This window comes from Toxorhynchites rutilus, chromosome 3 (genome assembly GCF_029784135.1).
Source record: "Toxorhynchites rutilus septentrionalis strain SRP chromosome 3, ASM2978413v1, whole genome shotgun sequence".
In the NCBI taxonomy this organism is placed as follows: domain Eukaryota; kingdom Metazoa; phylum Arthropoda; class Insecta; order Diptera; family Culicidae; genus Toxorhynchites; species Toxorhynchites rutilus.
The window spans coordinates 219,774,980-219,792,582 of NC_073746.1; the positions used below are offsets into that span (position 1 = coordinate 219,774,980).

The 17,603-nt window shown below is 43.7% G+C and overlaps 1 protein-coding gene across 1 annotated transcript; it reads right to left on the reverse strand.

The window, feature by feature from the left end:
- Window positions 1–3,780: 3,780 nt before the first annotated feature.
- LOC129780385 (uncharacterized) lies at window positions 3,781–4,627 on the reverse strand. Its single transcript, XM_055788590.1, has 3 exons — window positions 4,482–4,627; window positions 4,018–4,412; window positions 3,781–3,961 (listed from the first exon to the last, which is right to left on the reverse strand). Exons 1-3 carry the CDS (start codon window positions 4,611–4,613, stop codon window positions 3,781–3,783), a joined length of 708 nt encoding a protein of 235 aa, XP_055644565.1. The 5' UTR covers window positions 4,614–4,627.
- Between the last annotated feature and the right edge of the window lie 12,976 nt (window positions 4,628–17,603).

Below are 17,603 nucleotides of genomic sequence, written 5' to 3' on the forward strand. Positions count from 1 at the left end.
CGATACTGGAAGCCCACCAGTGGTTAATACTAACTCGATAACCACCTGTTTTTTATCCCATTTATTTATTTAAGGCTCATTAGCATTTTAGCTGTAACAGAGCCGAATTTTAATCGTGTACATGTCACATGGTTATCATATCTATAATTAGCACATTACACAGTTGCCATTCGCCAGTATTTCTTCTATACCATTACATATGGTACATTCACACAGTAGCCATTTAGGCGTAAGAGTATTCTTTCTGTTCTTCCATTATCCAGTGGGACCACCGGACAGCGGAGACAGTTGATTGATCATTGTTGAGTTATTTATAGAACAGCAGCCCGATGTGTCTTGCAGAGCAGAGCAGTTGTATGGATGAATCGATCTTATTTCGACCGTGGATCGATCTCCATCGATGATGATTGTTGCGTGGACGTAGTTATTCTGTAACAACACAAAGATGGTCAATGAGGGCCCTGAGTTTTGAACTCACGATCGATCGCTTACTAAGCGAACGCGCAACCAATGTGGCTACGGAGACCCCCATATAAACACCTGTTAATAGTACTTGATTGAAAAATATTTGGTCACAGTGTTACATGGATAGAAAACATTCAAATAAACTCTTCACATGAATGTACTTTTAAATTCCCAGAGGAACTGGCAGATTATTTTCCAGCAATGATTAGATCTTTCCGGAACTTTCTCGATGCTGAATGGCATCCAAACGGAAAGAATTCTGCGCGTGTATGTGTCGATCATACGCCGCTCCTCCAGCACGTTAGGCAACGATGTTGTCTTGTCGATGTCCTCACGAAAAATGAATGTGTCTCACCACCAGAATATCGCTTAACTATGCTTTTTGTGTGTGATTGAATCGAGAGAAGATGTGGTTTACGATGGCAATTTGGAAGGCAAACTAGAGGGGAATGAACTCTCTGAGCTCGAAACTTTCGGCGACTGAGCAATAATCGATTGCGTACGCATACAATATTGGATACGGAAATATCCTACTGATGGGGAAGAATAATCTTCAGAGGCTTTCCTGCTAATTACACTTGGTTGAAAAATTACAAGATCAAATGTATTTGATCGCTGTGCTATATGGTTAGAAAACATTAAAATAAACTCTTTCACATGAATGTATTTTTAAATTCCCAGAGGAACTGGCAGATTATTTTCCAGAAATGATGAGATCTTTCCGGAACTTCCTCGATGCTGAATGGCATCCAAACGGAAAGAATTCCGCGCGTGTATGTGTGTGTAGCGATGTCTTCCCAGGGAACCGTTTGTGGCATCACTCTCCTCCTGATGGATTCCCTTCTGGCCTAGGGTGCACAAACAGGCTCTTGGTGACACCGTTCATCCGCGCTTTCATGATAAACGAAGAGCTTCACCACAACAGTGACAACATGCTCCAATCGCTGTTCAATTAGAACTGAGTGGATTCCGGAGCGGCGCTCGCTTATATACCGATTGGTGATTTTAATAGCCTGTTTTGAAAGCAATTTTAAGACTATTGAAACAAGTTTTTGGATCAAAAAGTAACAAGTATAGAACGCGTAGACATTTTATCTTTCGAATGAAGTGTTTATCATACCATTTCGTTCAGTTGTTTAGGAGCTATTAACGCTCAAAATCTCGGTCTCCGGCGTAACGCTTTCGTTTTCGAAACTTTGATTTTACACCCCGGTATAGAAATGAAAGACGTAGTCCTACGTCCAAAATTCATCTGAAGATAATGAAGACACCGTACCGTTGCCATCGCGAATACGTTTCATTCCGGGCCTGATTCTCAAATACACTTCGAATACACTTCACGGTGGAAACGGAATGATACGTATCTGCGATGACAACGATACGGTGTCGACATCTGGATTTGAAATTAGTTTCCCACTAAACTCATCATTATAATATCAAATCATCTTCAGATGAAATTTTTATATGAGATTATGATATCACATGAAGAAAACAAAGTTTTCCACTCACATTGAATACCAGTTTGATACGAAGAAGTTAATTTTCATTAATGATTTTTCATTTGAAAAGTGCTCATTTTGCCTGAAAACTCATGACTATCTTCGACACTTCACTAACTCGTAAAACGTAGTTCAATGGCATACCGTTCATTTCGTTTCCACCGTGAAGTGTATTCGAGAATCAGGCCCTCCGTTTCCACCGTGAAGTGTATTCGTAGTGTATTTGAGAATCAGGCCCAGAGTTTTGGGTCGATTAGTTTCAGCTATGCTCTGCTTATTGCTAAACTGTATTAGTCGTACAAGGAGACTGAACCCTTCAGGGTTACGAATTCAAAACACCGTGCTTTTTTCTTTTTTTAACCGACCGATATGACAAATCCGAAAACAACCGGAATTGATGCATATATTGTATCTATTGAATCTATCGAATCTATCTACATACGGATAGCAGGCTACCCGAATGTACGTCCCTGGTAACTTCCCTCCATCTCAATGATTTACTTGCTTCATGGTGTCGATACTCCGGTTTCTTTCAGTACAGTAGAACCTCGATTATCCGCGAGCGGTTGATCCGCGGTGCGGATTATCCGCGAAAGTGAGTTTCCTAGTAATTCGATAAACCTTCCCGAAATTGTCAGTGAGTGGTAGAGTATTGCTTTTTTGTTTTGGTCATGGCTTTCACATTATCTGATCACTGATGTACACGACCTAACAGATTGATAGTTCAATAATTTCTGTATTGAAGAAATATAGTTATCATGCTAAAATATCTTTTTTTTCGTGTTTGTACCTCTTTTTTAGTACTATATTGCGTTATCCGCGATTTTCGTTATACGCGTTGACCTGGCCCGACTATTTCGCGGATAATCGGGGTTCTACTGTACTTACATTATCCCGCTATGGAGTAATTCAGTGAATTCATATCCGAGCGGGAGCATTCTTACCAATCACAGGGAAATCTTTCTTTTACGTTTGTACTCGCTTAGAATCAATTATTTTGGAAGGTTCAGTTATTTGACACAAGCGCAGCCACATGTTTGAAATTCTGAAACTGATGAGCTCATAAAAATAAGATTCAAAATTAGTCCGGAATTGAAGGTGTAATAGATCGTCCAAGATCGTCAGTTCAGTTTCACGATTTCGCGAAAAAAAAAGCTTACCAATAATTACCATAGTTTTATTCCACAGATCAACAAACAAAATTATGAGTTGAGTGCTCTTGACGTTTTATCGACCGCTAGCCTATTAATCGGCTTTACGATTTATAGTATAAGTACAAGTTCAATAAATGGCCATTCCTTTGAAACAAAAGAAATAAGTGTAACGAAAAAATTAGCCGGTACTGGGAGTAAGTGCGCGCAAAACCAAGCCGGTACTTAGTGAATAGGGGTCGATGAAGTGCTGATTTAGCGATATCCCAATATGAAAGTTATTTTCAAGCTGAAATAAAATATATCTATATTGGTTCTACCAAAGCGGCCGTTCAAACATCATAACAATTAAAACATTTTTTAAAAATACGTGATTGAACCGATGTATAGAGTTCCAATTGATCCGGTAACGTCTTGAAGATAATCGAAATATCACTATTCCACAACACAGAATCAACGCTACGGCATCCTCCAAATCTTAACTCTAAACGAAATTTGTGGGTTAAACAAACTGTCAGTTTCTAAAACAGTTTACGCATGTGACGTCAGATAAACTGTTTCCAGTTACTACGTAGAGAACGCGAATGGTTCTCAAATTACATATCGATTTTTTGCTTGAGATGATGAGATGGTTAGAAAACGCGATTTCAAATATCATGTTTAAATTATTTCAAGAATGTATCTTTATTGTCCTCCAAAAAGTTCGATATATCTCCCAAAAACGATTTTTTACACTTAGGGTAAAGTAGATTACAGTCTGCCCCATGTTTTCCCAAACGTTCAGCTGCTTCGTACTTTATTCTCATTTTTCGTTCATTTGCATCGAACGCTTGGTGCTCAGATGGTCTGAAAATATTGTTTTTTTTTAGTTTTAGAATAACAATGATTTACCAATAACTCACGTTAGGATAAAATGTATAATTTCTGTGTAAATGTCATCGGTTACGTTGTGGAAAGGACTGTGCGCTAACTCACAAACACTTTTGATCATACAACCCTCGTCGTAACCATATGATTGTAGAGCCTCATCGAAGGCTAGGTAAATATCGCCGGCACTTAGCTGCCTACCGGATCGACGTTTGCGGACCGCTCGGGCGCTTATCACTTCCGTAGGTAAGAATTTGCCCTTCACAATATCAACCATGGCTCGGGCCCACGTGGGCGGCGTATAGAAATCTTTTAGCCGATACGGCAGGCCGTAGTTCGCCTGAAATCCAACGTTAACACCTAGTCTCCTGAAGGCATACTTTTTCTTCGGTATGAAAAATGGCGATCCGGAACTGGTGCAAACTGAAAACTGAGAAAGAGAGAGAAAAGTGATTATGTTGATGTTTTTCTGTACCACAGATGATAACTGCTTGTATACCTGTAAAGTGCTTAGTGAAGGAAACAGCATTTTGCGGCCTTCATTCACACTACGAACACTACTATCGTTGTGTTCCGACGTGACGATGATCGTCAACAGAGCTAGGTGTAGTAAATAGAGCAACGATCGCATCTCGAAGAATCAAATGCAACTACCTATGACAAAGTCATGAAGTAAACTGACTTTCTTTGCTCGATATAGGTGAAAGTTATTTGCCAAAATGTGCTAACAAGCTATAAGCACGATTGAATGCTGCGCCCAAATGCTTTCGGTCGAGCATAGTGACGATTTTGAGGATTTTAAAGAATATTCCATTGAGATTACTTAGAATTATGAATCTTTGATTATTCTTGCTGCGTCGATAAATTATCAGCTTCAATTTTGAAATAATTATTATATTTGTTTGTCGACTGATTGATTGATTGATTTGACATGTTAATTTCAATGGGCCTACAATTGTATATGCTGCTAGCTGAACCGACAAACGTTGTTCTGCCACATTAAATATTCCTAGTGAATATTTGATTGTTTTGTAACAAATTACGAATATATTTGAGAAAAGTCTGAATGTTATCGTTCAGATCTTTAAAATTGATGTGATTGATGTTGATTTTTAATATTTTTAGGGAATTCCTCTTTATTCTTGATATTCTCCAAAGTATTCTATCATTCTAGTGGGGACAAACACAACTGTATATAGACGACTCAAATCTGTTCAGCCGTTCTCTTGTGATGAAGAGTCATACGTGCCATGGAAATGAAACTCAAATTTCTGCATTACTCGAGAATTAATAAAGCAAATGAAACCAAATTTGGCACTTGGAGGTTTTAGGGTGCAAGAAATGTTTTTACGGTGGTTGGATACTCCTCCCCCTTTGTGGGGGGGAGGGGGTTGTGCTGCCATATAAATGAAACACAAATTTCTGCATAACTCGAGAACTAATCAAGCACAATTTGGGATTTGAGGGTTTTTGGGTATGAGAATTTTTTCTATGATGGTATGACACCCCTCCCTTCTCTGGAATGGTGAGGGGGTCACATACAAATATTATACATATTTCAACCAAAAATATTCCAACCAAACATGTCAATTGAAAATTTTCGGAAAACTCTGAAGGGAAAAGGGGAAATTCGGAAAAATAAATTCCCATATGTTCCAACATTACATAGTGAGAAGTGCTGTTAATCCATTTGATGTTTGCGCTAGCGAAAATGATTCTTGATCTTGATTTGAAATTTGTTCGAAACTGGAAATGGATTATAATGTGATGAAACGCACTCCTATATCTTCTTCTATCTATACAAATAAAAAAGTATCGCCGAATGTGTTAATAAAATCATAACAAAAAAAAAGGTTGGGCGGGACGAAGATTGCCGGGTCAGCCAGTGTTATTTAAATACACTAATTTAGATGTTCCACTGCTATGTCCTCATCAATTTCCTCATCTTTCAAATAGGAGCAACAGAATCCTCTTCTGTAGCTTACTTTTTAATGTAGAGCCAGTTTGAGGCAACATAGTCCGAAACAAAAAAAAAAGTTATATAACTCTGTCATTGATGAAATTCGAACATATGCGTAGAATTTTTTTTTTCATAAAATATAATCTTCTATCATCTACTGAGAGATTCTCGATAATTTTTTTTATGTGAGAAAGGTGATTTCTGACTTTAAGGAGATGAAACAAACTTCATGTGGTAGGACAAATCATTATCAAATCAAATCAAATTACAGCATTACAAACACAGTAAAATCCCGATTATCCGCGAGCGGATTATTCGCGACAGCGAGTTCTATAGTAAATACCTTCCCGGAATTTGTCAGCGAGTGGTAAGTTCATGCTTTTTTTGTCATGGCTTTTACTATCGCTTATTCCCGGTGATGAAACAGGCGTTCGGCGGTCAACGATTCGATAACACTGAAGAAATTCGTGACGCAGTTACATCGTAAGGAGGGACCAGAATGCCGCGCGTTGTGACAATTGTGCTTTGACACTTCATTTTAAATATTAAATATGTTTATATTACATAATTAATTAAAATACGTATTCTTGACTCTAATTTAACCATTTGCCTATAATTTTTCCTATATTTTATCTGAAACTCTTGATAATAATATTATAATAATATATCCAAACCAAAACCAAAAAATAAAATGAAAATAAAACAGTTGAAAAATATTCTGCAGGAAGACTCAAAATTACAAATTCCCGGTATATATTTAACACAATGTAATGGGTTTCGTAAGAAATAGTACAAATAAACCACCCAAAATATAAATTTATAAAAATTATAGTATAACAATCATATTTGAATGTTTTTGGATTTTGTAATTTTCCTACACATCCTAAACTTATATTTAGGTGCCTATTGAACCGTTTTGTAAGTGGACTGTATGGAGGTTCGCCTCCGCTAGATGCAGTGTTGGTTCCGCTAAATGAACTACAACGAGCGTCTATTTACCATGAAGGTGCGGCTCAAACAACGTATGATTCATATCCAGCGGTTAAAACTGAAGTGCTTTTACCCCATGACATACCCAAGATAGCAGCCCCGCCACGGAGCTGTCGAGAGTTCATGGACCAATAACTCATTGATCCCGAAATCAAATTTATTACGGAAACCGAGGTAGAAGGACTATGAACTGGACAAATACATTTACCATGAAACAACGAACACGAAGAGATACAGGGAATGTTTTAACCAGGGTTTTTTTAAGAGGTGAGGAACGCTCTAGCAGCCCTCTCTGGGAAGGGTTAACCCAAACGTTGAGTGGGACTCTCATCCACTAAAACCAAGCCCTCTAGACGACTACCTCGGGGCGGCAGTGCTCATGCACTTCTCCTGTCTACAACGCTGAGTAACGTTCTTTCTAGGTTCCATTCCATTCCATTCCGTTTACCCGTCGAGACGTGCACAGATTAGGAATTGCCCTACAACTTGACGCGCAATCCGTCACAGTCACCCTCACGGGATTTCTCATCCCAACAGAGCGCCGATTAGGCAGTGCCCTCCATCATGACGCGCACTCCGTCACAACTACTCTCGTGGGGTATACACCGGTTTAATGATGACGTCCTCCTCGACGCTCGTAATGTTGCTCCATCCAGGTCACGATCAGGCGTTGCCAGGCAGGCATGTTGTTGTTCTCCAAGATGTGTACCGATTAGTAATTGCCCTCCAACTTGGTGCGCAACCCATCACGGCCACTCTCGCGGGGTTTCTCACCTGTCGAGACGTGAACCGAATTGGAAGCGCCCTCCAACCTGACGCGTTTTCCGTCACAGCCACTCTCTTTTTTCCTGATTTTGACCTGGGTGTAACAGGGTGAACTAGCCCAACTGGCTAGCGAGGTACTGAACATGAAGTATTAGCTCCTTGGACTTTGCGAATTCTGTTGGTTGAACTTTGGAGAACATAGACTACCTTCGGGAGAGGTATTACAGGTCTGTCATTCGAGGAGGTAAGCAGTACCATCGTGGAGTCGGCTTCCTTCCGGGATTCAAAACACGCAACATCACCATTGTTCAAAGCCTGTCGAACTCCAGGAAAAGGAGAACTAGCCAGGCGAATGCCATCGTGGGTAAGATTCCCGAAGATGATATCAAAATCTGGGCGACTTCAATGCGAAGATTAGCTTTGACAAAATGAACTATGAGCGTGTCATGAGCCGCCATGATCTGCGAGTGAGGCGTAAAAACGACAATCTGTATGTGTTCGCGCACGAAATAAATTATCTAAGCAAACTACGTTGAATGTCAAATTAGAATTTCCAATCAATTAAAATTAAAATGTCAAATTAGAATTTCCAAATTTCCAAAAACCAATGCTACGCAACCGTTAAAACAACATATCAGTAATGTTTGTTCTTATGGTAACCAAACAAATCATACCAAGCAACCGTTAAAACAAACATAACAGCGAATACGATTGGCCACATCAAATTGTTCGAAGGGTATAAAATGAAAACCAATCTAGGATTTGGATTATCATTAGTGATCGAACCTTCCAAGCGAAAGTTCCATATCATTCGGCATCGGACTGTTGAGCAGTCCAGTTCACTTTGCTTTCGCTGCGCTTCGATCTAAGATTGGACCCCACCAGTGGTAATCCAACTTGGATATCGTCGTGTGGTTTTTTCTTTTCGTTTTTCGCGTTATTCGTATCGTGTGTTTTCTTCTTACCGCGTCATAAATTTGACGCTTCGCGTAGTGTGTGATGAGCAAGAAGAAGAGGAAGGCAGGCTCGAGCCCTGCAAAAAATGATCGCATTGCCAGGGGCAATAAATTTTCAAGGCAAGCGTCATCTAATGATGCACGCGATGGTGGCGCGGTGAAAAGTGCCCGCACAGAGTCGAGCCTTCGCGACTGTGACACCGCATCGAACGGCACTGAAGTAGGCGACTTCGGCGCGACGGTTGAAAATGCAAACTCTGCTACTGAGGCAGCATCCAAAATCAAACTCCCTCCGCTGGTGGTGAAGGCGGTCGCTCTCGACAAACTCATCAGTGAATTTGCATCGATGGGCGTTAAAGCAGAATATAAGCTATGTGGCATCGGCACTAAAGTTTTCCTCCGTACGCGGAATGAATTTGATCTGGTCGTGGCGTTTTTGAAGAATGCCAATATTGAGTTTTTCACCCACGACATCCCGGGGGACAAACCCTTCAAGGCTGTTATTCGCGGCCTGTCTAACTACGACCCGAAGACGATCACCGCTGAACTCAAGGATCGGTTTAAGCTAGTCGTAACCGCCATTTACCGGATGAAACGTAGAGGTGAAAACGAGAAGATGTACCCGGACTGTCTGTTTCTGGTGCACTTTCAGAAAGGGACGGTGACGCTGAATGCCCTCAAAGCGATCCGCTCTCTTTTTTCCCTGAGAATCCGATGGGAACCTTACCGTGGCGGCCGTCGCGACGTCACCCAGTGCCAGCGGTGCCTGAATTTTGGACATGGCACCCGCAACTGTAACATCAAACCTCGCTGCAGCACGTGTGCTAAGGACCACGCCACTGGTGACTGCCCAGTGGACAAAGCTGGTAAAGTGGAGTACAAATGTATCAACTGTGGCGGCGCTCATCAGGGTTCGGACCGGCAATGCCCGAAACGCGAAAATTTCAAACATATCCGCAAGCAGGCGTCTATCAACAATCAACCGGGGCGGAAGAAGGAGAAGTCGTTTAGAGCAGAAGATTTTCCTCCGCTTCGCCCCACTCAGCAAACAACTCATCCTAGCGCTCGGGATCGAGCTGCCCCTCCTCAACGTACCTCCGGCGAGCCCGCCGGACAGCGCTCGCCTCCCACCCCCCTGGATTTTGGCGCCCACCACAAACTGAAACCAACTCCGAAAAGTTCACCCCGACGGAGCTACTGGAAATTTTTGACAAGATGACGACCGCCCTCCGCGCGTGCCGCAACAAGCCCGAGCAGATGAATGTGCTTGGTAAGTTTATCATTGAATATGGCTCTTAGGTCTCTGAAAATTGCCACTTGGAACGCTTGCTCGATAAGAGCAAAAGCCATCGAGTTTGCCGATTTCGTCGGCAGACACAGCATCGACGTGGGTCTGCTCTCAGAGACCCACCTGAAATCCGGTGACAGTTTCTGGCTGCCGGATCACAACATCCGGCTTGATCGCACCAGCTCTAGGGGGGGCGGTGTTGCGGTCATCGTACGGAAAGGCCTGAAGCTCAACATACTTCCGCACGTTCGCACGTCGGTCATCGAGGCGATTAGTGTGGAGGTCGCATTGACAAACGGCAACATCCATTTCATTGCCGTGTACTGTCCTCATCAGTGTCCGAACAGCAACATGATGGCGCGTCAGTTCCAAAATGACTTGACTGCCATCACTCGCACCTCTTCTCGATTTGTTGTTGGGGGTGATCTCAACGCCCGCCATGAGGATTGGCGGAACTACCGACAAAATCAAAACGGGCGGCTTCTCTTCGACCACGCGCAACATGGGCAGTATGCGGTACAGTTCTCGGACGAGCCAACCTTCACCTCACCTGCGGGAAATCCATCGACTTTGGACATCTTCCTTTCAAACATCATGCTGACCAAGCCGGTGGCGGTAAACGAGCTCAGCTCCGATCACCTTTCGGTGGTTGCTGAAGTAGGGGTCAACATTGTTCCAGCCATCTACCTTCGAAAGGATTACCATCACGTCAACTGGCTGGCGTTTGGAAGGATGGTGAACCATCACCTCGAGGAGAACCCGCTGCTGCATTCAGTGGAGGACATCGACCAAGCATTAGAGGGACTTCAATACGCCATCTCCGTGGCTGATGTGGCGTGTGTGCGGCGTGTTCCTGTGAGGGGTAAGTTCGTTGCTATTGACTCTCACACTCAACTATTGATCCGCTTGCGAAATGTGCGTAGACGCCAGTTTCAGAGGACCGGGGATCTCGGCAGAAAGGAAGAGATGGCCGATCTGAACAGGCAGATTGCTTCCAGGATGGTCTCTCTTCGAAACAACAGCTTCGGGCGCATCGTACAAAACTTGGATGATCGCTCCAGACCATTTTGGAAGGTTGCCAAAGTGCTGAAAAACCATCCGAAACCAGTTCCTCCTCTCAAGGTCGGCGATAGTCTCCTCGTTGCGCCTATTGAGAAAGCGAATGCGATAGGCAATCACATTGCATCGTCGCATTTGCTTGGCTCGCATATGGCTAGTCCGCTCGAACAGCAGGTTGCGCAGTGCGTCCAAGAACTAGATACCTCCCCATGTGCCATACCTCGGGAAGATAAGGTCAATGCAGAACAAGTTTGCTCAGCGCTGAAGGCCACTAAGAATATGAAGGCTCCCGGGTTTGATGGAATCTTCAACCTGATCCTGAAAAGGCTCACTCCCAAAGTCTACTCGCTGCTCAGCAACATCTTCAATCGATGCTTGGAATTGCACTATTATCCAAGCATCTGGAAAGAAGCGAAGATCGTGCCGATCCGCAAACCCGGGAAGGATCCAACTCTACCTTCAAGCTACAGACCTATCAGCCTCCTTTCAGCGCTGGGCAAACTTTTTGAAAAAATCATTTTATTCCGATTGCAAAAATTTGTTGAGGTCAACAACATCCTCCTGCCTGAACAGTTTGGGTTTAGACGGGGGCATTCGACTATCCACCAACTAGTGAGAGTGATGAACACCATCCAAAGGAACAGGGCTGTATCCAAGTCCACAGCCTTGGCACTGTTGGATGTCGAAAAGGCTTTCGACTCTGTCTGGCATGACGGGCTTGTATATAAGCTCTGTTCCTTTAACATTCCAATTTATCTCGTGAAAATCATCCGGTGTTACCTTCAGCAAAGGTCGTTCAGGGTATCGTTGAATGGCTGTTTGTCAAACACATTTTCCATCCAGGCAGGGGTCCCGCAGGGAAGTCTGCTGGGCCCTTTGCTGTACAGCCTTTACACCTCTGACACTCCTCCCCTGGGAGATGGCTGCGCGTCCTTTCTGTTCGCAGATGACACCGCAATTGCCGTCAAGGGGAGGATGCCTCGTGAAATAACAAACAGGCTTCAACGATGCCTTGACGCCTTTGTTGAATATGCTAACATATGGAAAATTAAAATCAATGCCTCCAGAACCCAAACAATCATGTTCCTGCACAGGCAGTCTCCCAAACTCAAACCTCCTCCATCTTGCGTTGTGGTGATGAATGGCACAAGGGTTGAGTGGTCCGCTGAAGTAACATATTTGGGGCTAGTGATAGATCAGAAACTCCTCTTCCGTCAGCACGTGGAGAAGAATTTGAATAGGTGTTCCGCTTTGGTTCGATGAAAAACGAGTGCTCCATCTTGCGTTGTGGTGATGAATGGCACAAGGGTTGAGTGGTCCGCTGAAGTAACATATTTGGGGCTAGTGATAGATCAGAAACTCCTCTTCCGTCAGCACGTGGAGAAGAATTTGAATAGGTGTTCCGCTTTGGTTCGATCTCTGTACCCTCTGATCTGTCGACGATCCCGTCTCTCAAAGGTGAACAAACTGGCCGTCTACAATCAAATCATAGCTCCTGCCATCCTTTATGCAATTGTGGTGTGGGGGTCATGCTCAGACTCACAGGAACAAACTCCAAGTGGCGCAAAATCGTGCATTGAGGATGATTCTTGATCGTCCTTTTGACACAAGGATCTCGGATCTACACCAAGAGGCTAATATCCAAAAACTAGATGCAATTATGTATGAAACAAAAGCTAAATTTGTTGAGAAATCTAGATCCTCTGAATTTGACCTGATAAAAAATGTGTATATAGTAGATTAGTTAGTTGGTTATTAGTTAGTTAGTTAGTAGTTTATAAGTAGTCTCTTTCAAATTTAATTTCAAACAATACCATTAAAATGGTGAACAACTGTCAAATTATAAATAAGGAACTTTTGCTTAACAGTATGATTTTAAATCCAAAAGCTGAACCGAAGATGTAAAGCCCAGACTGTGTCACTTGAACTGTAAAATATGTATGCAAATAGCAAAACATCTGAATAAAAATGCATTTAAGTTGTAAAAAAAAAAAGTTGTAAAGGATTTGGATTATTAGTGATCAAACCTTCCAAGTGAAAGGTGAATAGAAGAATACCAGTTCCAGTCTTCCAGTGCAAATTTAGTTCTCAGTTCTAGACGAGTACAAATCCGGTCATCCCAGTGCCAAGTTGGCTACTACATTCCGTGGTGGCAACGAGTTCCAGTTCCAGCCCTCCCATTGCCAGGTTAGCTACCACATTCCGTGGTGGCGACGAGTTCCAGTTCGGGCCCTCCCAGTGCCAGTGCCAGCCCTCCCAGTGCCAGCTACCACATCCCGTGGTGGTGACGTGTCCAGTTCCGGCCCTCCCAGTGCCAGGTTAGCTACTACATTCCGTGGTGGCGACGAGTTCCAGTTCGGGCCCTCCCAGTGCCAGTGCCAGCCCTCCCAGTGCCAGCTATTACATCCCGTGGTGGTGACGTGTCCAGTTCCGGCCCTCCCAGTGCCAGGTTAGCTACTACATTCCGTGGTGGCGACGAGCTCCAGTTCGGGCCCTCCCAGTGCCAGTGCCAGCCCTCCCAGTGCCAGGTTAGCTACTACATTCCGTGGTGGCGACGAGTTCTAGTTCCGGCCCTCCCTGTGCCAGTTAGCTATTACATCCCGTGGTGGTGACGTGTCCAGTTCCGGCCCTCCCAGTGCTAGGTTTAGCTACTACATCCGTGGTGGCGACGAATCCAGTTCCAGCCCTCCCAGCGGCATTGCAAGTGCCAGGTTAGCTACTACATCCGTGGTGGTGACTGTCCAGATCCGGCCCTTCCAGTACCAGTTAACTACTTTATCCGTGGTGGTGACTGTCCAGATCCGGCCCTCCCAGTACCAGTTAACTACTACATCCCGTGGTGGTGACTGTCCAGATCCGGCGCTCCCAGTGCCAGCTAGCTACCACATCCCGTGGTGGCGACGTGTCCAGTTCCGGCTCTCCCAGTGCTAGATTTAGCTACTACATCCGTGGTGGCGACGAATACAGTTCCGGTCTTTTGCTGTAAAAGTGGTGGCGCTTCCCATAACAGTTGGCTAGGTCGCCAACATTTGGTCCTTCGAACCGGATATGAACCAGTGAAGATTGTAAGTAGATCATGAAAGAAATTATCAAGAAAAAGTATCGTGTTTCAACTAAAAACACAGTATTGCCTCTGAAAGGCGTCGAGCTATTTACAGCAAAAAAGAATTAAATTAGTATCCTGTGCCACGTTCAGCGTCAACATATTTCCAGTGCACATTTTGATAACCGATTTGTGATCCAGTCAGCGTTGTTAATTCAATCAATACGCGACAGAACACCATTTGAATTTTGTTAATCACATACGGAATTTTTAGACGATCTGTCAGCAAACTTGCGCCATTACCAATCGAAGATAATGAAGATGAACAGCCAGTAAATTGGAATTAAATTCCAACCGGGGGAGAATGTTCGCGCACGAAATAAATTATCTAAGCAAACTACGTTGAATGTCAAATTAGAATTTCGCCTCCATGCCAACCAAACAACCAATGCTACGCAACCGTTAAAACAACATATCAGTAATGTTTGTTCTTATGGTAACCAAACAAATCATACCAAGCAACCGTTAAAACAAATATAACAGCGAATACGATTGGCCACATCAAATTGTTCGAAGAGTATAAAATGAAAACCAATCTAGGATTTGGATTATTAGTGATCAAACCTTCCAAGTGAAAGGTGAATAGAAGAATACCAGTTCCAGTCTTCCAGTGCAAATTTAGTTCTCAGTTCTAGACGAGTACAAATCCGGCCATCCCAGTGCCAAGTTGGCTACTACATTCCGTGGTGGCAACGAGTTCCAGTTCCAGCCCTCCCATTGCCAGGTTAGCTACCACATTCCGTGGTGGCGACGAGTTCCAGTTCCGGCCCTCCCAGTGCCAGGTTAGCTACTACATTCCGTGGTGGCGACGAGTTCCAGTTCGGGCCCTCCCAGTGCCAGTGCCAGCCCTCCCAGTGCCAGTTAGCTATTACATCCCGTGGTGGTGACGTGTCCAATTCCGGCCCTCCCAGTGCCAGGTTAGCTACCACATTCCGTGGTGGCGACGAGTTCCAGTTCCGGCCCTCCCAGTGCCAGGTTAGCTACTACATTCCGTGGTGGCGACGAGTTCCAGTTCGGGCCCTCCCAGTGCCAGTTGCAGCCCTCCCAGTGCCAGTTAGCTATTACATCCCGTGGTGGTGACGTGTCCAATTCCGGCCCTCCCAGTGCCAGGTTAGCTACTACATTCCGTGGTGGCGACGAGTTCCAGTTCGGGCCCTCCCAGTGCCAGTGCCAGCTATTACATCCCGTGGTGGTGACGTGTCCAGTTCCGGCCCTCCCAGTGCTAGGTTTAGCTACTACATCCGTGGTGGCGACGAATCCAGTTCCAGCCCTCCCAGCGGCATTGCAAGTGCCAGGTTAGCTACTACATCCGTGGTGGTGACTGTCCAGATCCGGCCCTCCCAGTGCCAGTTAGCTACCACATCCCGTGGTGGCGACGTGTCCAGTTCCGGCTCTCCCAGTGCTAGATTTAGCTACTACATCCGTGGTGGCGACGAATACAGTTCCGGCCTTTTGCTGTAAAAGTTGGTGGCGCTTCCCATAACAGTTGGCTAGGTCGCCAACAGTATGCAGAATTTTCTGGCAACAGCGACATGTAAATTGGGGGATTGCTTTTTCCACATCGACCAAGCCACAAGGTCTTGTAGGTTGCCCATGATGGTACTACATCTGCATCAGTTGGATATGGAGACGGAGACTGCTAGATGTACGGAATAAACGCAGCGCTGTCATCACGTTCGATCATCTTCTAGTCTGTAAAACTTGGCTTCGTGTGGCGTAGGTGCAGTAGCGGGAGGAAAAATACAAGTTTTGATTCAACACGCCGACTCGAGGATCCCTTTGTTTGTTGATTATCACCGGATCCGATCCACGGATGTATCGCTTTCAACGCAACCAGCATCGATGTTTTCTAGAAAATCAGCTGATTTTGGGCGACTTTCGCGATATTCGTCGATGATGGAGCTAGGACCTTATGCTTTATTAAGCCTAGCTACCATTTATTCAAGAAATTGGTCAATTTTTTTCCACAAGGCCGAAGAATCGCAAATCAAAAATCGATTCTTCATGTTTTTGAAACCCAAACATCATGAAACTGTTTTGACGTGTGACTACTTCCAACCGGAAAATATGGGGGGTAAACCTAAACACAAAACATGCAGGAGAAAATGAAAGATTTGGATTGCTTTGGATGGACTCGAACATTTCTCAATAGATCGGAAAGACGTTTGCATCACTTGATAGGAAATATTTCTAGGCATCTATCACAATGAATGAAATGTTTTGACGTAGAACTATGTCTTTCAGGAAGGTTGTCAAATCAGAAAACAGGTCACGTTTATGTAAAATAAAGTTAACGTTAATAATTATTTTCATAGCGAACAAATTCTGATACTTTGCACACCAATGGAATCGAAAATTCTCTAAGATTCGTTTGATATAATATACAGTACAATCCACTAATGCCTAAACAGTTTAAATTAATGAAAACTGGAAGCATTTTCATTTTCCCACACATTTGTTCTGCCGATTTGTGTGCATTCCTGAACAGAGCTTTCAATAATGAGTAATTGATACATTCGTTTCTGTCCGTTTCAACACATTTGGTTTCAATAAGCCATCCGCGATTTGAAGCCACACCCATTCTTTGTGTGGACACCGACTGGACAACATCGTTGCTTGACAAGCTGGACGACGAAGGATCGAGTGCCTTTCTCAAGGCAATGAGGGTGGAGGTGTAGTGCAGGAGTAAAGTAATGTTTTCCAAGGGCCTTTCTCAAGGCTAGAGACGAATGAACTGAAATAGTTTAAAGTTTCTATAATACAAAACCTGACCTGGGCTGAAGCCACTTCTCGTTTGGTGGTCATCGAAGCAACATGGTTGCCACAGAGCGTCGAGCGGGAGAGGATTGTTTTCTTGACGGGTGGAGGAGGAGTATGGAATAGAGTTTCTTTCCACACGGGCCCTTCTCAGGGCAAGAGGCGGAAACGAAAAATAGAATAGAATGAAAACACAGATACAACCTATTACAATTTTTTTTTATGAGACAAACAATTGAACAACTATGACATGTTAACCGTTATTTAAACGCCCTACCTGCCACGTTTGGTTTGGTCCGATTTATGGTTTCCCCAACACAGCCATCAAAATCAAGGTGCCTGGGGGAATCCGCTTTGCAGATACATACAAGTTAGGGAAAATTTTGTTTCTAACGAAGTATGTTCCCTAACACAGCCATCAAAACCAAGGAGCCTTGGGAAATTAGCATTGAAAATACATGCAAATTTGGGGAATTTTTGTTCCCATCGAAATGTGTTCTCTAACACAGCCATCAGAACCAAGATGTCTTACATTACATGGCGTTTGTTCAAATTCTATACTTACACAGCAAACATGTTGAATTCAACTGAATTCGAAAATTGTTTCATTCAATCAATAATTTAATCAATACAAACAAATGATTACTAAGCCTACTGTAGTCTCACGTCAACCTTTCAGTTACATCGTAGATATAACCCACCCATTTTTTATGGTCGATCTTCAGATCCTAGGCAATACTCCG

Coding starts and splice junctions, on each gene's coding strand:
- LOC129780385 (XM_055788590.1), bottom strand. CDS start 4,613: ATGCGATCGTTGCTCTATTTACTACACCTAGCTCTGTTGACGATCATC. Junction 4,413..4,481: donor CTTCACTAAGCACTTTACAG/GTATACAAGCAG, acceptor TCTCTTTCTCAG/TTTTCAGTTTGCACCAGTTC. Junction 3,962..4,017: donor ATTATACATTTTATCCTAAC/GTGAGTTATTGG, acceptor CAATATTTTCAG/ACCATCTGAGCACCAAGCGT.